We start from the raw sequence: 20,562 nt of genomic DNA, 5'->3' as shown, positions 1-20,562 counted from the left end.
ATCCTTGTTTTCAAGGAACTACATCTAATTGGGCAAATAATGTAAGCCTGGGTATATGTTTAGTAGCTTGTAAACCCTTTGAAGCTGATGACTAAAGCGTACCTGCGGAAGACACAAACACACACTGGGCATTGGCCTCATCAGCGTTAAGCCAGACCTGTAAAGTGCTTTTCGGCCACTGCACATTTCAACACCAATATTACCAATGAAACCAAACGAATTCAAATGGTAGCATACCACACTACCATGCTTCACCGATAAGGATGTGGATAAAGAGCTGCTTTCTTTAACAGTGCTTTCCTCATTCCATCACTTGGACTGGGCGATCTTTATCTTATCTGCAACTTTATGCAGTTGCCATGGTGATTTTTTTTGGCCTCCTCATTATGAATTGAGGCCACCGTACAGGAAACGCCAGCTAACCCAAACAGAATTGAGCGGGTAGTCTATTTCCTGATGCTCTCCAAAAATGGGGATTCTTTTACTAAGTCACGGATGCTAAGGATTCTGACCCTAACCATAGATCTTTTATGATCCAGTGTAGGTTTAAATCCCCCTAAATTATTAAAGCTAACATTATACATTTTAACCTCATAGTGTGTGTTGGTTTCAAATCCAGAGTGCCGTTGAATGCCAAAACATTCAAAATTCTTTCACATGCATGAACGTTTGTTTGAGTGTGTGCGTCGCACTCCCTTTTGAATACTGCGTTTACCAGTTTGTCAGTCAACAGCTTTGGAGTGGAAAATAGGCCATGGCCCTGAACCTGTGGGCTCTGCAGCAGGGCCCGGCCCGAAGGCAGGAATGCTGAATGTGAGGAGCGCCAGCACAGTGACGGGCGAGAGGCCACCTACAGGTGCCCCTCAACCCCACCCCCACCCCCTAAGAGAGGACACACTGAACGCCAGCTGGCATGGTGCGATCGGCATCCAGGCAGGGCTGGGTGTAGAGGGGGGGCTGCCCACGTGGGCTGGGCCTGCAGCTTTACTACCACAGAGCTGACTCTTGACATCTATAAAAAATGGGTGGAAATGAGTGCAGATGTTTGCAAAGCTGAACAGGTGTGTAGAGCGGTGCTGGACGTCCTCTGCCTGCTGGACGTCCTCTCTGTGCTGGATGTCCTCTCTGTGCCGGACGTCCTCTCCGCAGACGCACAATCCTGTGTGAGCAGAACGTCAGAGATGCAGCTCTGTAAAATCTCACAATTTAATGTGCTTAAAGAATTATGTTATTCTTCTGTTATTCTTATTTCTACAATACTAAAATGAGCAGTATTGTATACAATATATGTACTGTAAGATGACCTAAATTAACAGGACTCGTAAGGTAATGCTGTCTAAGGTGTGGGGGTTTCCGCTGAGCTCTGAGTGCATGAACACATCGGTCCTGGAGAAGCACTTGAACTCAACTATTACCAGCCAAACCTCTTCTGACATCACCATTCAGGCTTTCCACATATCCTCATACCACTTCCTCATCCTTGTCTTGCGTGTTGTCAGTAGTGTTGGACTCCTGCAGCAGGTACAGTAGCATACTCAGAATGAGTTTATGTTTCTTCTGATAAACAGCAGAATAGTTAATGGTATTTTGGGGAAGTGGTGGAGCCTTAGCACCACATCACTTCCTAACAGAAATTAGAACCGAGGCATTGTGGTGACTCTGCACAGTAAGTTGACTACGTGTACACAGGTGTGCAAATCATGCTTGCATTAAATATACTGAACTTTGTGGTTTAGTAATACTGCTAATGAATTTAAGTGATTAAACTTCTTTATGTTTACAATCATAATGATATCTGTTGTTCAGGTCAGGAAACACTGCTTGACCAATAAATGTCGTTGACATTTTGATTTGGTGTCGCATGATTCATTCCTTCACTATGGTGTTATGGCATCGGTTTTATTTGTGTTGTTGATATCGCTTTGCAGCCGTCCACGTACACACAGCTCTCAACAGTTCAGCAGAGCTGCCAAATGGCCAAATGTAAGTTTAAAAGGATAATAGGGCAAATAGAGGTTCTTAGGCTCCATAACACTTTTAAGTGCCAAAATGTGAACACGATGCATGAAAAACAGCACTGGTAAATACAGTATATGTGCTGCACTGTAGGCGACAGTATTGTGGTCGACACAAGTGGAAAGTGGGAGGAGTTATGTGCTGGTTACCTTTACAAGTCTCCACCTGCAAGACATTACAAGTCCCAGGTAAATGTCATTTTTAAAAAAGTCTCCATTGTTGGGACTTATTTCTTCAGCTTTCTAAATGGCCCCTTCTTGTCCTGATGTGCTCACTTCGCAGAAGTCGTGGAAGAGGAGGTTTTTCCTTCTGTTCAAGACCAGTGAAGCCACGTGCTGGCTAAAATATTTTGCGGATGAAGAAATGAAGAGGAGTGAAGCTCTGGGAACCATAGACCTGTCTCAGTATGTGTACCTGCTCTCCTTACTCGTCTGACAGACGCTGAAAGTGTCGTTACTGTGCTGACCGCTGCTGTCTCCTAGAGTCTCCCTAATGTGTCTGTGCCCTGAGACACACTCCATGTGGAAATGGATTCACGCAAACTTCCGGTGCTCTCCGTCCTGTGTGCTTTTCATGAAAGTGGTGGACAGAGAATATTTTCTCATTGCAGAAAGCAGGTGTGATCTTAAGAACTTATGATTGTGTATATTTGCATTATAAATTGCATTTACCCTTAATGGCTCACTGGAAATATCCAAAATGTCTCTTGGCCAAAATTGGAAGGTCAGGGGTTTTGTGCTTCATACTTTCTCACTCCTGTGATGCAGAATGAAAACTTTAAGTGAACCAAACCGTGAAAGATATGTTGATAACCAGGAGGATGATTAGGTATTCCTCCATTTAACCAGTACAAAAGCACACATGCCATGTAAAGACTCAGTATTCACCAAAACAAAGTAGAGAAATGAAATATATGAGTGAGATACCCTTATCTGAACAAAACGAGAAATTCATTTATATGAACTATACATAGAAGTATTTGCTTTTAAATTTCTACGGCAATAATTACTTAATATTATATCACACACATACAGTAAAATGCACCACAAATTAATTAAGACCAGTGAATAAATGTTTTAAATGTTATATTGTTTGAATGAACAATTTGTTCAGTTTCCTCTCACAATGGTCACAATGGCTTTTTTTTGTCATTTTTCTGCCCTTTCTTCAGCTGTGACACAGACAGGTGGTTCAGAGCTTTATTTGATGCTCTGAATAGTCGTCCACACAGGCTGCTTGAAAAGGTGAAAACATAAATGTATAGTGTGCAATACTGTCGAAGGAGTTTACAATGTTCAGGTTCACCAGCTTGTTGTGTCTCTGGTTGTTCAGGAATTTGGAGGAATTAGAGATATAGGAGCACCTCCATGTTCATTAGACACAAACCAGGTGTGTTTACTCTTTGTTAGCAAAACAATGCTCAGCATAGAAGCCACTGTGCAGTGTGACGTGGCATCATGGAACATCATGATGTTGTTGAACTGTTGTAGAGAGTTGAATGGAAACACACAGAGGAAGAGTCCATCTATGCCTGGCCAAGAAGCACACAGAGAAGACAAAATATGGACAAAGACCACATGGACAAGTACAAGGTTATGCATTTGCAGTAATGCATTGTAAATAATATAAATAAATATATAAATGATATATATTCCATATGTTTCTATATATGGAACGTTATATATTCCATATGGAAACAGGTGTGTGTGTGTGTGTCTAGGAAGAATTCATTATTCATTAATTCATTCATTTCTATAACTATTTGAATAATTACTTTTCTGTCTGTATTTTCTTTTACTTTTTAATTAAGGTACAATGAAAACAAGCTAAAAAGGAATCCCAGACGATACATTTGTGCGTATAACCCATATGTGCGTATATGCATATAACACACACACAAGCACAGAGCAGTTATAAAGAAGATGAAATTTGTGAATACACAAACAAGTTATTGTGCTATGTGTCTAGGAAGAATTCATTATTCATTCATTCAATCATTTTTATAACTATTTGAATAATTACTTTTCTGTCTGTATTTTCTTTTCCTTTTTAATTAAGGTACAATGAAAACAAGCTAAAAAGGAATCCCAGACGATACATATGTGCGTATAACACATATGTGCGTATATGCATATAACACACACACAAGCACAGAGCAGTTATAAAGAAGATGAAGTTTGTGAACACACAAACAATGCACTGAACACACGTCTAATACATGTAAATTAATGGTTGATTAAAGGTCCCCCAGTCTTTTTCATTGGGTGGTCATATCTTCCAACACCACTTGGGAGTGGAACTTGGGACTTGTCCACAAAATGTTCGTCATTATGAGAGCTTGTTTTTTATTAGAAATGTAATGCTGGTAATCAACTGTGAATGATCAGAATTATTTATATAAAAACTCATTTTTTATGAGTCAGCTTGACTGTATCTGAATTTCTGTATAAATATATGAACTGTTATTGGGTTTTGTGGTATGATGTTATAATTTTATTTCCCTGAGTGTGCTTCATGCATGCACACACACTTTGTTGTGTATATTAAATTTGTCATTCTACAAAAATCAACAGTGTATAGTCATTTGAATGACCTCTTTAAAGAGACATATTTATTGGGTTTGTGGTTTTGGATGCCAAGCTCTGAAATGTTTATTAATGCAAAATGCAAATCAGGACTCCATCAAATAGAAAGATCAACATTAGTAGAACACCACGCCTCGCACAGGGAATGCTACTTATAGGAAAAGAGAGTCCGTTTTAAAAAAACTCTCAAAATATTAATCCCGGCAGGGATGGTACTGTGAAATGGTGTGATAGTCATGGAAGGGAAAGGCAATGAATACTTGGACTCCAGCCCAGTATCTGCCGGAGTTAGAATGCACAACATTACAATGCATCGAAACAAATAAATACATTAATGATATAAACTATGAGGACCATGCAAACGTATGATAACTAGAGAAAAAATTAGTTTAACTATATCATGTACGGTATGGAAAAAACATTTGCATTAAATGTTGAGACAACAAGACATTTAGGAAACAGTGAAAGTATGCTAGAAAACATGGTACTTTTCCAATCCGATACTGAAATCCCCAATGAATGCCCTGTGGTTGCATCAGACCGAGTTCCGAATGGGCTTGGCGGACTCGACACTCCTCCTTATTTCTTACTGGCAGGAGGAAGTCATTCCTTGGATTGTTCTGTAATTTAATACAAAAACATTTAAGACAGTGATTCAATGCAACTCACGTTTGGAAAAGGAAAACACATTTATACCTGTGTTGACAAATCAATCAGAGCGGTGAGTTACAAGATTAAAACAACCCTGTCTTAGTTTACTAATTTATTAGCCCTTTTATATTTCAAAATGTCAATATTCAGTATGTGCTGTGAGTTCTTCAGTAACAACTCATCTAAAACACAACGGTTGTAGTTACAACAGTGGAATGAGAGTTGGGACCCTCTGGCAGGACTGTAGCCACTTAACAGAGCAAAACAGAGAAAAAGTTCATGCACATTTAAAGTGTGCAGAGGACATCTACTGTAAAATAGGTCACTAAATCTCAGTGGTTTGTTGGAAAATCATTGCATAGATGTAAGAGGAGAATCTTCATTATGTATTACTCTAGTTATTCTTCCTCAAGCCTATAAGTTTTAGACTCATTTCCAGATATGTTTTTGCCTCACACACAGATATTAGAGACAGAATTTTGACCAAAGGGCTTGGCGTTTTTCCAGAACCAATAAAAAAACCAAAACAACCCCCACGCCCTAATGATGTCACATGGTGACAAAAGGCCAAGCACTGCTCAGTTCCCACAGCCTGATGAACACAGTCAGACACGCAGGACCTGCACCTCTCACGTCAGGTAATCCATGCGAGAGCATATGCTAAATACAAACGTGCCTCATTTGCATTTGTGAATATATTATGCGCGATTATCACTGGGTCTTTTGAGACCATGTAGTGTTTCTACGTTTGCTGAGAAGAGGGAGCTTGCTCATGCGGTGGTGTTAATTGCACACGTTACTTTGTGCGGTAGCTGGATGTGTGTGTGTTGTACAGCAGAAGGGCTCTCGTTCTTCTTCTCAGTGTGGTCCTCAAAGCGCAGATCTTCGCAGGTGCAGCCATGGCACCTGGGTTGCTGTCTTCTCTGTGTTTTCAAACATTCAGGATATTCGTGCTTCACGGCTAATTAAAACCTTCATGGCTAAATAAAAATCAACAAAAGGCAGAAAGGTTTCATTTCTTTAATTGACCTGGAACGACTTCCAGTGAATTTGCACAATTAGTTTACAACAGTCAGCTGCCTGCATATTTGATCTGCTACAATTTCTCAAATGTCTATGAGCAGTGAAATAACAGCAGTGATGTGTTTTTTCAGCACAGGCTTCACAATATCCAAATGTTTGGCCGGAGGAATTCAGGTACGTCTGACAGCTTTGAGAACAGCAGAGACGCATCACAGTACTTTCCCATGGAGAAAAATCCTGGGCATTTGCTCAGGGTGTTTACTTCACACCAGAGTTTCATCTGCTTAGGAGGGAGGAAAAAACAAACAAATGTGATTATTTTCTTGCTCTAGATGTTCAAAATGCAAAGTTTTACAGACCACCAGTGACGGTGGATGAGGTGCGGTCTGGTTACCTCTTCAAGTCCCCCCCATCATACATCCTGTCCAAATCCTTGGTACGGCAACAATTAATAGATATATTAATTATGAAGACATCTGCATTTGAGGACTTTTGTGACATGAAATCTTGATTTTCTCTGCTACTACAGAAATCTTGGAAGCGGAGGTACTTTGTGCTCAGTAAGGCTGGTGGAAACAACTATGAGCTGAAATACTTCAAGGATGAAACTAAGAAAGACAAAATTGTGGGAGAAATCAACTTATATGAGTACGTGCACAATCTCCACACTCTGGTTAGAACTGTTTGTTCTTAAGATCTAATACCATGAAACTGGAACTTTCCACTGAGACAGGTCATCACATTATTTGATCAATGGTTTACTTATACCTTTGTGTACTCTGCTTCATAATTCATGGTTTTGCTAAAACATCATTTTCTAGGATCTCCTTACTTTTCCTGCACCCAGAAACACACCCTTCTTGGGAATGGATCCACAGGAACCTCAAGTGCTCTCCATCCTGTGTTTTGTACCTCAGAGTTCCAGACAGAGACTATTTCCTCATTGGAGAAAACAGGTTAGTCATGGTATTTGGCAAAAGCCCTCATGAAAGTTTTCCTTTATCTGGAGTTGATGAAATTATATAACCATGCAGCTCAAATCTTTTGCATTTACACTAACCTCTGTGCATTTAGACAGTGTTCTTTAACATACACCCAAACACTTGATTAACTGATATTAGCATATCAGTTGTTATCATAATATCATAATTAGCATAAAATAAAGTCAGCTGCCATGTTTCACTGAGCTAAAAGAAAAGAATCTCTCCTTTCTGCAGGCAACAGCAGCAATGTGTCATTTTGCTTGTTTGTCTTGTTTTCAGTGGTGAAATGGACAGCTGGTTTAAAGCCATATTTGAAGCCCTGAATTCATGCTCATCGCCCCGGGTCACCCTGGAGGTAATGTCACTGTGTAGACAAATAACCTAGCAGTTCAAAATCATCTGCTTGTTCATGCAATAAGATGAAATCTGTACGCTCAAATGAAATGGTTCACTTTTCATAGGAAAACAAAAAACCAAGGTCAGCATCTGAGCCAACACACGTTCAAAAATTTGGAGGAAACCCAAAAGTGAGTTATTAGCATTGGACAACCAGATATTAGTGCAGTCTGATCTGCCATCTTACAGCCAGCTCTTAGCGTGAGTCCTAAAGACATGGCATGTTTCTCATCTGCAGGAAACAGATGATCACAGCCCATCATCATCCATAGCTAGGCGATCTGCTCCAGAGTCCTTCAACATCCTGTACTCGCACTATGATTATCCCAGGAGCTACAAAGCAGCAGCATTACCAGTAGGTTATACTTCAAACACACACGCAACCACAAACTATCACCAATGATACTAACTTTAAAAAATCATGCATTCCAAAATAAACCACAAACGTCATCCCAGAACTCTCCGAAAAGTGAAGATGAGGATGACGAGGAGGAAGAGCAGATGGACGTGAAAGAAGTGAAGAAGGATATAAGTGAAGAGACAGACTCCAGCTGCTACATGGACATGGGAAAAGTGTAAGCTTGTCATGGCTGCAGTACACCAATCACCATCCATGTTATGAATATTTATTTATTCATTTGCATTAGACATATTGAGTTAAAAATAATTATTTGCATTACTCCTCAAAATGTCAGTGAGGAGTCAAGGGACTAATCAATGCAAAATAGATTCTTCATTTGTTAATTGCTTATGTGCAGGATGGAGATTGCAAGAGGAACTCCCAACGAAGGTGACGCGCGCCTTTACACAGAGTGAGTAAACCCCGCACACTCCAGTTTCACAAGTTTTCTGTGTTGTTCTTTTTTTAGATACATACCACCACTCATAATATTTACATCAGTAAATATTTAAAATATTTATTTAATCTAACAAAAAGATAAGATTTCTTTTAAGCTAAAGGAATAAGTATGGCGACACAATATTGTGCATTGCAAAAGCCCATCAAATACATGATAGATGTTAACCGTGATAAGTCTCTGAAAAGAGACAGCTGTAATGGTGGAATACTGTCTTATAAATTGTGTAAAATCTTGAGGTAAAAACAGAGACTAACTACAAACTACTGAACAATATCTCAATTACAATGGCACAAGCGCATTCCCACTATTGTCATCCTGAGGTAAACTTTACAGAGATTTACTTGACTTTTGTACAATGCCCTGAAATCTAAAATTAAACCGCTCTTCTTAGAAACTTGTTGTGGAGATGGAGAGAAGTCTTCAAAGCCAGAGACAAGACTTCACTATTATCTTTCAGAACTGGTCCAACTTGTCTGGCAATGACTACAGTAGAAGCTTAGCACCGAGCTTGTTTCCTCATACCCAACAGCATTTACTGGCTAGAAGTCACAATAACATACACCATAACATCAACTCTCCGATGTTTGATTACATTTCTCCTGGTTTAAAATGATTTATTTATTTGTGCTGAGAAAATGAACCATTTGCAAAATCCCGGATTTGGGGTACCTATTAAGATAATATTTTAGTAGGTCTATCATATTTCACCATGGGCTACATTCTATAGTTAGGCAACAGTTTAGATTACATATTCAGTGTAAGATTATAAGAAGCATCACTGTGAGAACCTAATTAAAGCTATCTGAACATGACAAAGCAATCTGAAAGAGCCGTTTCCTCCAAACTCCTGCAGCACATGCAATTCCAACTTATGATGACACAAAGATGTTCTTGTTTACAGATTGATCAGCGGAGATGTAAATTATGAGAATGTGTTCCTGAACTCCTCTGGCAATGGGAACTCCTCTGGTCTCAACAGCCAGATTCCTCCAGAGAGGTGAGCATAATGACTCCATACTCTGATGCAGATCAACGGTGTATGTGCCTGTATATGTTTTTGGTCTGGCTGTGGTATTTGGAGTCATCGGATTTGCTTGTTCCCCAGCAACACATTCATCCCCATGGAGATTTGCGTGAGTCAGGAAGGGCTGAGGAATGGCGTAATCTTCTCGGAGGAAGCCGGTAAACCATGGTAAACAGCTCAGAGATAACCACCCACATGCGGCCGGAGGTGTGATAAGAACGGCCATGGCTGCCCAATCTGAATCCATGTCGTCTGAGTGTGCTGAAGAGATTACAAGCGTTCAGATGTTCCCCCATCACTCTCTCATGTCATCCTTCTCTCCTTGGCAGTGTGTCCGACTGCAGCACCATCCAATTCTCCAACGTCTTCCATAAAGGTGACCAAATCTTAGCCATCAACGACCTGCTCACATACAACCTGGAGGAGGTGCACACCTACATCAGGAGGCTTAGTAAAGATTATGTAAGCATCCATGGCAGATTGAAACAAAGTGGTGAGTCACGTATAACAGGAGACAAGCTGAAACCGATCTTCTTTTTGGCAGGTAAAGTTGACTGTCCTGAGACAACTAGGATCCAGGCCCTTAAGTGAATGCAGTATGTAAAGTGAACTCTGAACTTTGCTGCTTTCTACTTCCGGCAATAAAATTATAGACGCACGTTGTGCATGAGAAGAGGGGTAGACATCCGGACACCTCACTCGACAGGAAACAACGGGTCACTGTTTGGGAGAGCTGTGAATAGCAGTTCAAAAGAAGCATGTTCTGTGCCGTGCCATTGGAAGAAAGCACAGTACATAACATGAATCCCTCTAGTGGCGGCTGTCTGAATGTACATCACAAAGATTTTAGTAGCACTGCAAGTGGCTCGTAACGAACTGCAACCTTAAGAATGTGACAACGATGCAACATGCACTTTATGGAAGATTTGATAACACTTTTCCTCCTGCACATTTTATGTAAACCCTGTCTGTCTTACCTCATACCATACATACTGTACATAGGTTTATGCCCTAACAGCAATGAGTACTAATATGAGTACTAAGGTCTAATGAATATATTATAGGACACGCAATATTTGTACCATGAATATTGTACTGTAAAACCATATTTAAGCTATATTAAAATAATCAAACCACATGGTCATGAAATTGCTTCAATTGCAGTCATCAGTATGCAGACAGCACCTCACTGATTTCACCCACCTGATGTCTGAGTGTTTGTGAAGAGGATATTAATGACTTAGGATGTCTTCATCACGCCAAGACCCAGGTCCTGTTTTCTGGAGACAAGGCTTAGGGGGCTTTGAGTTGTTCTCCTGTGAATATACTGAAGAACAATGAAAGAAGACTCATATTTTTGACAGCCACCTGCTTTAAGAACCACATAAGCAAGGTTTTTAAAAGAACACCACCTCCACCTGGGCTGGATTACAGCTGCACTTATCCAGACAACCCAAGAGCTCCATTAATAATCCGGCTCAGATTGACGATGCCGTGTTGCGTGTACTAGAATGAAGGATCGTGTTGGCTGGCCCTCATACTTCTTCTAGACCGTCTCCCCCATGTCCTTCACAACTGATTTGAAGATTTAATTATTAGTCCCTGTGCATATTTCAGCCTCCTGCCCCCTTTACCTTGTTGCGCCTTCGCAGCTGACCGTTGTTCATACGCTCCTCCACGCCCTGAGGGCATCAGTCATTTCCTTGTCAGCCCAGAATCCATGATAAGGGGGAGGCGGCTTTTAATTAAGGTGCAAAACTCAAATCGTCTTCCTGCTAAGCCGATACTGGCACATAAAAACATCCCAAACATGTTTATTTAATATTGCATTTAATTAGGTCTGGAGGACTTTTATTCTATAAAAGGTTGGCACAGAGTCAATTTGTCTTTTTCCACTTTATATTTCACTGTTTTTTGACCATCCTCCTGCTTTGGATTTACCTTAAATTTCTCTTTACCTTTATTCAACCTGTAAAGCACTTTGTAAAGTTAAAATGGAAAAATCTAAACAAAATGGATAATTATGTCTACTGAAAATAAGTTTGGGTGACCTTCAATGAACAGGGCTTAGTATCAAATCATGGTTTCATAACAAGGTTACACAATAAGATAAATTCACTGCAGATAAACATCTTGCTCCCTAGTGACGTCAACGCACTCAATGCATTTTCTCTACTGACCTCCCAAATATATGATTGCATTAATGCAGCTTTGTTAAATCAAGATCTCCAAAACACATCAGGAGTTCAAGTACTGCTGAAGTAACTGTATCCAGGCATGCAGGCTTTAAATTCAGGAGTTCAAACATCACAATGCATTTATTAAAACAAATGATTTATTGTCATTTTATGTACACATTAAAAAAAATCAATTAAAAAGACAGACGTTTAGCGTTCTATGCTGAGAAATGTAAAAACAGGAATGTGGAAATGTAGAAACGGGAATTGCAACTGCCACACTCTCGGTCCAAATCTTAATACCTCAAACCCACATTACTCGGTGCTGACCGTTCAGAGGACACAGGACTCTAATCACAGAGGCATTCATGATCCCACCCTGCCCCACACCGGCCGCGAAACCCACATTTAATAGCGCTTCTCCTCTGTGACAACGAACATGCTCCTCACGGCTGGTCACGCAGGTCAACACCGCCGAGACGACCGTGGTGAAGTCGTCTCCCGTTACTGTCTCGTATACGAGCCGGTGGAGGTGCTCCACGTCTCTGCGCAGAGACCCCTGACCTCGGCCTGCCACTGGCTGAAGCTCTGCTCCATGAACCTCCTGTTGTCCCCGCTGCCCACGTTCACCGTGGGAATGATCTTCAGCGGACGCAGCCACTGCACAAAGCGCCTCAGCTCCAGGTAGCTGCTGTGCTCGCTGTATGGGACACCTGCAAAAAGGCACACTGTGATCAGAGGGGCGGACCGCAACCCCCACAATCCTTTTAGGGCTCCAGGAGAAGGGACATGCATACACATCGCTCACCCACCACAGAGATGCATGGATTGACAAACGGATCTAGTGCTGTACATGTACACAGTGCTCTCTGTGATATTCAATGGCCAAGAAAAGTTTACTTCAGTGACAAACCATGCTGCAGAATTATGGCATTTTTTTTGTTGAGACTGATATAGTAGAAGTTCAGACAAATTCCTTGGGACTGGGTATCTGGACATGACCCAAGAGGAAATGATACATGACTTTCACCTGAGGCAGCACCTGACTACGCTAGAGAATGCTGAGATGTGGAAATGAAAAGACTAGTTTTGCAAATAAATAAATAAAAACGGATTCTCTCTGGATCAGAAGACATCTGCTGAATCTGTTAATACACTCCATACTGGCTCGAGAGAAATTCAGCATTTTTTTTCCATCTAGAGCAGAAGTGGGAGGTGATGAATGTGATCAAATGACATCCTCCTTAAAGAGGCCTGAAGAGGATAATTCAGTTTGAAGTCAATTTTAGAGAATCATGTGTTTAGCCAAGAAATTTGTTTGAATTCCTGAACCAATAACCAAGTTTTCTTACATCACACATGCTATATAATGTTTAATGCGCAGGATTCAAAAGTTCACTCAGGCTAATCTTCAACCATGTCACTTAAAAGGGTTTCCAGTGTATTTTTATATATTGCAATGCATCCGTCAATACACAAGCTCATTAAAGTATGCTGCAGTCCTATTCCCAATGGTTATAAACCAGACATTTACTTAAATCCTATAATAGGTGCCGTTTATACTAAAATTATTTAATAACAAATTAAAATTAGACATTAAATAACTGAAAGTAGATCACATACCATAAATACTGATGTTGTCTTTGACTTGAGGTTGTATGTTCTCCACGCCCACCGACTGAGAGAAAGTCCAACCTGTGGGCTTGAAAGCTACCAGCTGGTCATACGTCCCCGAAAACTTATTCAAGTGTGCTTTTAAATTCTGGAAAAAGACATTGAGAGGTTTATAATTACAGATGTAAACCACATGCTTCCGAGCAAGGGCTAATACTGCCAACAAGTGCTTTTGTAAAAATCAGAACCGTCTGTCTAGATACACCGCCTTGGTTTGAGCGATTCAAACATCACAAATGGTTCAGGCCATAACTGTGGAAACGTCTACGGAGAAGCGACATTCCGATGGGGAAACTCAATACGCTCATCCCAGTACTGAGGGACGAGCACACTGGACAGGCTTGGAAAGGATGGAGGTGTGGCACCGCGGTGCTCAGGGTGGAGGTGCGCACCATTCAGGCCTGATCATTCTGCAGCTTTGTCCTAGAAGCCTGCTGCCACAGGGACCCTGTATAGTGGTCTCAGTGTAGACACGTGAGCGTGCAGAGATTTACCCGTCACACGTTTCCCCTTGTGCTGTACCGTCCTGAAACGGCCAACGTTTGCACGTGAGCCACTGTTAGGTGGGATCGGGAAGGGTCGTGTACTTCTGATGTTACAGAGCAGGAAGCAGCTGCCCCTAGTAATGCATGTACTGCACTGTGAAGTTTTGTGGGTTAAACAAACCACCAGCAAGGTTCTCAGCAGTCGTGAGAGGGACGGGTAAGGCTGCTTGTGACAGCTGAAAGCTGTAGCATTGAAGAGCTTTTCGCAGGTATGCAGATCAATCATGTCAAGATTCAGTAGACACAATGGCGCCATTACATCAGTACAGCCGCCATCCGAGTGTGGCTAAACCGGTCATATCGGGGACATAACACTCAGGTGTACACCAAGTTCAGCATGACTGTTCCAAAAACAAGCAAGTGGAAACACACACACGCGCCACATGGTAACACCCAGTCACATCGGACCCAAACAAAAAACATGGGGTTTTGTAAGAATTAAAAATTCTGATAAATACTGATGAATACTCTTTGCCCAGACTTTTGAGAAGTCTTAGACTTAGTCTAAGACTTGTTCGTGTAGGATTAGACTTAGATTTAGGGGAAGGAAAAAAAATTATATCAGCCTATGGTTACGTTATTACAAACATTGCATCTTTAAAAAATTATGATTTGTGCAAGGACATGTAGAATACAAAAATCCCCAATAAACTACCATACTCTATGAAGACATAATAAACATGAAAATTGCTCATTCATATTTATTGCATATTAAAGATGCCCCATGTCTTTTTAAAGGTGTTCAATAAACGCAGTCGTCCATGGCCAGCTGTAAAATTATACAACGTGTCCGAGAAGTTTCCCGTGATGTGTAGGATGGAGTGGTGCCAGACCGTCACTGCTGTTCTGTGCTGAAAAGCTGCGTGGGACAGAATTCTCACCCCTTTCAGTGCCAGACTCACTAGCAGATGGTCGAGGGGCATTAAGTTATTAAAAGATTTAAAGCTCTAGCAGCAGAAGATATTTTGTCAGATTTCACTATAACAAATCTAAACTAAACCTCAGAAAAGCCACATGTACTGGTAGGGTTAAAACGCCACGTCAGGATTAACGGAGTACGTTAAAACCGCTGGCCCGCAGGACAGCGGCTACAGGCAAGACACCATGTGACCTGTTAAAGACCACAAAAACCTTGAAGACGGCTGGACTTGAATTATCAATCGATGGCCGACTCAAGTAGAATCCCTGGGTCTTCATGACCTGCACTTTGTGTCACATCACAAAATACACCACAGATATCGTCTCATTTTAGCACGCTCATTAGTACTGTGGAGGATCCCTACAGCAGCACCAGGACACAAACTCATGAAGGCGCACACAGCCCAGGCCAGACTCCCAGCCCTAGTGTACACTGCCCATGTTCACTGGAGGTGGTCTTAAATGATGATCATGCAAATAACTGTTCAGCCACCCATAATTAACCATCCAGCATACCTGCTTCCTCTCGGTCAAGGTCATGACTGCAGCTCACTGGGAATTTCTACTCCCGAAGCAGAGGCAAGTTAACCTTCGCATCAGCGTTTATCTGATTCAAAACTAATTTGGGTGCTGCAGCAAAACTGTGTGTGTGTGTGTGTGTGTTTGTGTCCTTCCATCTGGCACTTTCTCCATGCAGGATGGAAAAATATCTGAATGAATCCAAGAGTTTATGCTTGTATACTGATCATAATTCGGATCATGATCAGTCTAAATGTGGTAGTGGACTTGCTCTCCACGTATAGGTGTAGAATGAACATTTACATTACGCTTAACTGAGCACGTCATAGATATAACAAATAGGACCAAAAGGCCATATACAGAGATGGTAAACACAGCCAACAGCCACTAGCAGTGCCCTCAACATCAAATTTATGTTGCATACTAACAAGCACTTAAGCGGAACCAATTTATTTTGCACGGTTTAAAAACTAAAAGTCCATACTTTATTTTTAATGCCCTTTTTAAAAATATGGCTGCTCTTACTGGTACATTTTGTATGTCCGCAAAAATGAACAACTTGATAGAAATAAGTACCATGATATGCATATATTGCAAAAACAACATGAATATGAATGTGTATGTTAAATAATAAACTTGCTGAATATACTGAAGAGACTGACCTTGAAATTAATTTGCATCATGGGTAGCACGTGGACCCGAGCTGCGTTCTGATTGGTAGTGACACACTGGGAGATCTGCTCAGACTCCAGACAGCACATGGTGGCGTGTCTGTCTCTGGACACGTACACCTTAGAGCCCAGCACCTGAGATATCGCTGTGGAGGAAGAAAGGGACCCACAGCGAGAACCACATGAACATCCCTTCAAAACAAGGGGACGATGAACATCTATGATATTTCCATTGAATCCCTTCACAATATGTTTGTAACCAGCATCCCTGTGGAAGCTGTTTCGCAAATGGGATTTACTTTGTCTATAGGCGACTGCTGAAGTAGCATGAGAACACGGAGGACAATGTCCCAAGAAAGCAGGACAGGTTCACGTACCCAAGAAAACCTTCTCCTTCCCCACGGAGTAGGTGCCGCACACCACCAGAGTGCGGGGGTTGAGTGTGACCATCTCAAAGGCTGTGTTAGCAGCGAACGTTATCACTTCCTGTTGAGTAGGAAAGGCATACTCTGGACTGCAGTACCTGTACCACAAGGAAGCACACAGAGAAAATAAAGTTGGCACTGGTTTTAGAAATTTTCCTGCAACAAAGTTCTGGGACAAAAACAAGGCTGAACGGCTCCCGACCACTGGGATAGGCTAGGAACATGTACAATCGGCGAGATGAACAGGGACTTTGAAGGAAGACGTACGTGGTGTCCAGATACAGCGTCTGAACCCTGAAGCCCTGCAGCTCTGGGTAGCGCTCCATGGACGGATCTGCCCGGAAGTCACCCGTGTGCAGAACGGTCTGACCGTCCGGCAGCCGGAAAAGAAACATGGCCGCCCCTGGACAGCTGGACAGAGAATCGAGAGTGATGGCCACACTGCTGTGTTTGACACGCTGCCCTAGGCAGCACTCATTCAGCGCACAAAACACAGGAAGCAGAGGAGGGGGGGGGGGGGGGGGGGGGGATATGCAAAAACAACTAACACAAACCCAATCAACACTCACTGATTAGCATCCATGAGGACAACCGTCACACCATCCACCGTACACTCGGTGTTCATCGGCAGCACGTGGATGTGCTGCTCGTCCACTCTGAGCTTTCTCTTCACCAGGTTGGCCGTTATCTATCCGAACACACGTGAACTTTCAGAGGCAGGAAAGCAGAGAAGCTTAGAACTCATTACCACCAAAGCACGGCAAAAAAGTTAAAAGTCCACAATTACCAAGCAAAAAGGAGAGATTTATGGACCTTCGGTGAAACTACTCCGCATCATGCATGTTCCCCGGGGAAAATATTTCAGCAAAAAGTCAAAGGACCTGGGAACCTTTTGCTGAAGGTCTTAAATTGAGCATGTGCATCAGGCCTGGTGAGGACGTCGGGGCTTACTTTATTGCAGTAGATGGGGAATGTTGAGTTCTTGTTCAATCCCTCGTAATGATCGGAGTGAAAGTGGGTTAGGAAGTAGGCCGTGATGCCCTGGATGGTCCCGTACCGAAAAGCATCCACAGCGAAGCCGGTTCCTGGAGAAAGACACGAGCACGTCATGAACAGAACAGCGTTTAAATGCACCCGTGCCTTTAATAGGAATGTGGACTTTAAAGCCGATTCATCATATTGATTCAAGACGAGAAAATGATGAATGAGGCTTTGGCCTCCCTCACGACTTCTAAAACCTTGATTAGCATACACCAAGGTAGCGGCTAGTCAGCGTCCCCTATGTTTCTACCATTATTCCTATTATAAGTAGATCATTATTTGCTGAATCTTTTGTTCAGACATTCGGGGTATACAGATTTATAAAACAGCATATCAACACACAATAGCCTTTCTTGAGGGAGACATTATTTTGACAAAAATGGATATGCAATTAACTTCAAAAATAATTACAGTGGAGTGGAAGGCGGCCAACTAACCAGGGATTCTCTTGTAAAACGGGCATCGTTTGGGCTCCTCTGATCCTCCATCTGTCGTTCTTCCCCTGTTCCACCTCTTCCTCCCTCCTGCCCTCACTCTTCTGCCTCCTTCTGCTTGCGTGGGCTGTGCAGCCCCTTCTTCGGTTTCCTCGGCCGTTGCGGGCACCTCAGACGGCGCTGTGCTCTTCCTCTGACGTCTGCCCTGTCTCTTAGCATTCCCCCCAGCGCCTTCACGACTCTTCCCCGGAGCAAAGTTCCCCCACGATTTGTCTTCCGTGCCTGCCTTCTCTGTAGCCTTCTCCTTCAATGGCTTCAATCCAAAAAACACTCCAATGTCCGTTTGCTTCAAACCAGAGGCACCTGACCTGCTCTGGCCTTTCCCAGAGCATGCAGGGAAGGCTTGAGTCTGGGAAGAAGACATGGCAGTTTCGTGCGTTTCTTGTTTCTTATAAGCACAGCTAACATCGGCACCATCAGAGCCAAAATGGCTGAAATGTGCTGGCTTAGATATGCGCTCACGAAGACGTTCTAGAACTAAACTTTGAGAAGACTGTAGCTGAGTCTCAGCGCTACTACCGTCACCGTTTTTCTCTAAATGGTTCTCTGCCGAGGGTCTAACAGGAGAACTGAACTGAGACAATACACCAGCTGCAGCCCTGGAGTTCACCAAATGTTCTGAAGGCCTTAATTGATCACAGGTGTGTGCAGACTCCTTAAGGAGCGGATCTCCTTGGCTGCTCGTTTCTGTTTCATACTGGTCCAAGACATCAGAGAATAATTCATCATCACTCATCACAGTATCGTTGAATAATATCAGTGAATCCCTCTCATCATTCTCCTCTTCCTTGCACACTCCTTCAGTACTGGCAAACCATTCTTTATTCGCTTGGCTCCCTTCCACTTCAGCAGGCAGCTCAGAAAGAGGAGAGTAGGAGATATAATCATCATCATCGTTTAAAACACAGGGCTCCTCTTTTATTTCACCAACCTGAACTGCATGGCCTACATTTCCAGCTTTAACTGGTGTTGAGATCCTAAATGAAAGTTTCTTGGATGTAGATACTTTGGTGGAAGGGGACCAGCCTTTCTTTTTCTTAATGTCCTCGGGGGCTGGAGACCTCAAGAGCAGCAAGGCATTGGTGCGGACGGGTGTATGAAGCACTCTAGATCCTTGAGCAGGAGAAGCACTCTGGCTGGACACTGATGATAGATTCACAGCACTGTCCAGAGAGGTGTCCTTACTAGAGTTTGTGGAGTCTCCAGTAACAGCCTTTTCCTCCAGATGAAGTCTTGCTGTGTGGTCTAGTGTGGAGGGTAAATTGACCGGCCCGTTTATTGCTCGACTGTGAGCTAACAGAGAGTGGCTGAACCTCTTGTAGTGACTTGGAATGGAGGAGGAACAGAGGAGACCGTTTGGACATTCTGTGAAAATAACACAATTAGGACCAGTGACCATCAGTACACAGCTCAAGAGACTGAAGTGTACATCTTTGAGGATGATATGGTAAATAATCTACAACTTCTAGCTGTACAACGCAACATGACTGAACCCACACTGTGACGCAAGTTTCAATTGGCTCACATTTGGACCAAATGCGAGTGTAAACATTATAAAAAGCTCCCACATACATGGGCATGCCTGATATTGGTCAGAATGATCAGGAATACAACAGTGATGTGTGTGGATATTTCACCTGTGATATCAGCACAGCAATAAAACTGCGTATTAAAAACACTGTGCAGCCCTACTAGAAATATTATAAACAACGAAGAGGCTTCAAAATATGAGAGTTTGTGGAGTTCTATATATATATATATATATATATATATATATATATATATATATATATATATATATATATATTAGCACTTTGAGGTTTCATTGAAATGTAAAGTGCACTATAAATAAAATGGATTATTATTATTATTATTATTATATATATATATATATATAATCACATATTGTGTGTGTGTGTGTGTGTGTGTGTGTGTGTGTGTGTGTGTGTGTGCGCAAATATACCTTCATTGGTTTCTCCAGGGGTATCCAAACATTCTGCAACATGCCATCGCTGAGACTGCACCAGCAGGACAGAGAATGGCATTTGACAGACAGGACAGTATTCCTCTGTCTTCAAGTCTTTCTCTGGGTCTCCCTCCGAAGATGCACCATGATTTATTTGGTGTGTCACCGAGTCCTGTGCTTGGACAGGTTTGTTAGGCACATTTCTGCTGTACGATGTCTCGGTTGTGTCGGTCTGCACACTAGATCTTGTTTTACTGAACTTAGTGACTCCGTCTGACGTCTTTGGACTACTTTGCTTGGCGTGTCTCTGTATTTTTGTCCCATGCTCATCGGTGTTCGGTGATTTATTTCGTCTTTTCTTCCTTTTAAGAGACTTGTACTCCCAGATGTCATTTTCGGAGCTACCCTGTGACATTTGAAACAGCAAACTATGGTAGAATTACTTATAAACCCGTAAGAGGGGTGCCATAATAGACACACAAGGCAGACATGTAAATAAACACGGACTCACAACAGTACACGTCCATATAACTGTACCTGGTTCCTCTTGCCGCCAGTATGAATGGAAAACATTCGAACAGCATTTTCCATACA

At 42.2% G+C, this 20,562-nt stretch overlaps 3 protein-coding genes across 4 annotated transcripts; 2 read left to right on the top strand and 1 right to left on the bottom strand.

Moving 5' to 3' along the window:
- Positions 1–1,329: 1,329 nt before the first annotated feature.
- plekhs1.4 (pleckstrin homology domain containing S1, tandem duplicate 4) lies at positions 1,330–4,576 on the top strand. Its single transcript, XM_076998468.1, has 9 exons — positions 1,330–1,521; positions 1,929–1,983; positions 2,110–2,204; positions 2,299–2,420; positions 2,499–2,633; positions 3,188–3,260; positions 3,349–3,405; positions 3,507–3,608; positions 3,827–4,576. Exons 1-9 carry the CDS (start codon positions 1,330–1,332, stop codon positions 3,833–3,835), a joined length of 840 nt encoding a protein of 279 aa, XP_076854583.1. The 3' UTR covers positions 3,836–4,576.
- A 1,204-nt stretch (positions 4,577–5,780) lies between these two features.
- On the top strand, positions 5,781–10,687 carry LOC143510199 (pleckstrin homology domain-containing family S member 1-like). Of its 2 annotated transcripts, none has more exons than XM_076999298.1 (14): positions 5,781–5,890; positions 6,412–6,449; positions 6,608–6,711; positions 6,805–6,923; positions 7,097–7,231; positions 7,538–7,613; positions 7,720–7,785; positions 7,893–8,009; positions 8,111–8,229; positions 8,413–8,466; positions 9,416–9,511; positions 9,620–9,706; positions 9,868–10,000; positions 10,083–10,687. In XM_076999298.1, exons 1-14 carry the CDS (start codon positions 5,796–5,798, stop codon positions 10,140–10,142), a joined length of 1,299 nt encoding a protein of 432 aa, XP_076855413.1. In that variant the 5' UTR covers positions 5,781–5,795; the 3' UTR covers positions 10,143–10,687. The 2 variants fall into 2 exon arrangements, with proteins under 2 accessions (XP_076855413.1, XP_076855414.1); XM_076999299.1 differs by having other exon boundaries at positions 5,826–5,890; positions 6,407–6,449.
- A 1,164-nt stretch (positions 10,688–11,851) lies between these two features.
- Positions 11,852–20,506, bottom strand: dclre1a (DNA cross-link repair 1A (PSO2 homolog, S. cerevisiae)). The gene is made up of 9 exons (XM_076999294.1): positions 19,966–20,506; positions 17,946–19,367; positions 17,419–17,552; positions 17,037–17,155; positions 16,735–16,878; positions 16,420–16,565; positions 16,034–16,188; positions 13,339–13,477; positions 11,852–12,428 (listed from the first exon to the last, which is right to left on the bottom strand). The coding sequence occupies exons 1-9, from the start codon at positions 20,381–20,383 to the stop codon at positions 12,220–12,222; spliced, it is 2,886 nt and encodes a 961-aa protein (XP_076855409.1). The 5' UTR covers positions 20,384–20,506; the 3' UTR covers positions 11,852–12,219.
- Positions 20,507–20,562: the final 56 nt, after the last annotated feature.

The sequence above is a fragment of the Brachyhypopomus gauderio genome, chromosome 3, assembly GCF_052324685.1.
Source record: "Brachyhypopomus gauderio isolate BG-103 chromosome 3, BGAUD_0.2, whole genome shotgun sequence".
Classification (NCBI taxonomy): Eukaryota; Metazoa; Chordata; class Actinopteri; order Gymnotiformes; family Hypopomidae; genus Brachyhypopomus; species Brachyhypopomus gauderio.
This window is presented reverse-complemented; position numbering and strand designations above follow the sequence as displayed.

Coding starts and splice junctions, on each gene's coding strand:
- dclre1a (XM_076999294.1), bottom strand. CDS start 20,383: ATGTCACAGGGTAGCTCCGAAAATGACATCTGGGAGTACAAGTCTCTT. Junction 17,156..17,418: donor TCCCCATCTACTGCAATAAA/GTAAGCCCCGAC, acceptor GTGTTCGGATAG/ATAACGGCCAACCTGGTGAA. Junction 13,478..16,033: donor TGATGCAAATTAATTTCAAG/GTCAGTCTCTTC, acceptor GTCTTTTTCCAG/AATTTAAAAGCACACTTGAA.
- plekhs1.4 (XM_076998468.1), top strand. CDS start 1,330: ATGCTGTCTAAGGTGTGGGGGTTTCCGCTGAGCTCTGAGTGCATGAAC. Junction 3,261..3,348: donor CACACAGGCTGCTTGAAAAG/GTGAAAACATAA, acceptor CTGGTTGTTCAG/GAATTTGGAGGAATTAGAGA. Junction 3,406..3,506: donor GTTCATTAGACACAAACCAG/GTGTGTTTACTC, acceptor GAACTGTTGTAG/AGAGTTGAATGGAAACACAC.
- LOC143510199 (XM_076999298.1), top strand. CDS start 5,796: ATGATGTCACATGGTGACAAAAGGCCAAGCACTGCTCAGTTCCCACAG. Junction 5,891..6,411: donor ACCTGCACCTCTCACGTCAG/GTAATCCATGCG, acceptor TTTTCAGCACAG/GCTTCACAATATCCAAATGT. Junction 9,707..9,867: donor GAGGAAGCCGGTAAACCATG/GTAAACAGCTCA, acceptor TCTCCTTGGCAG/TGTGTCCGACTGCAGCACCA.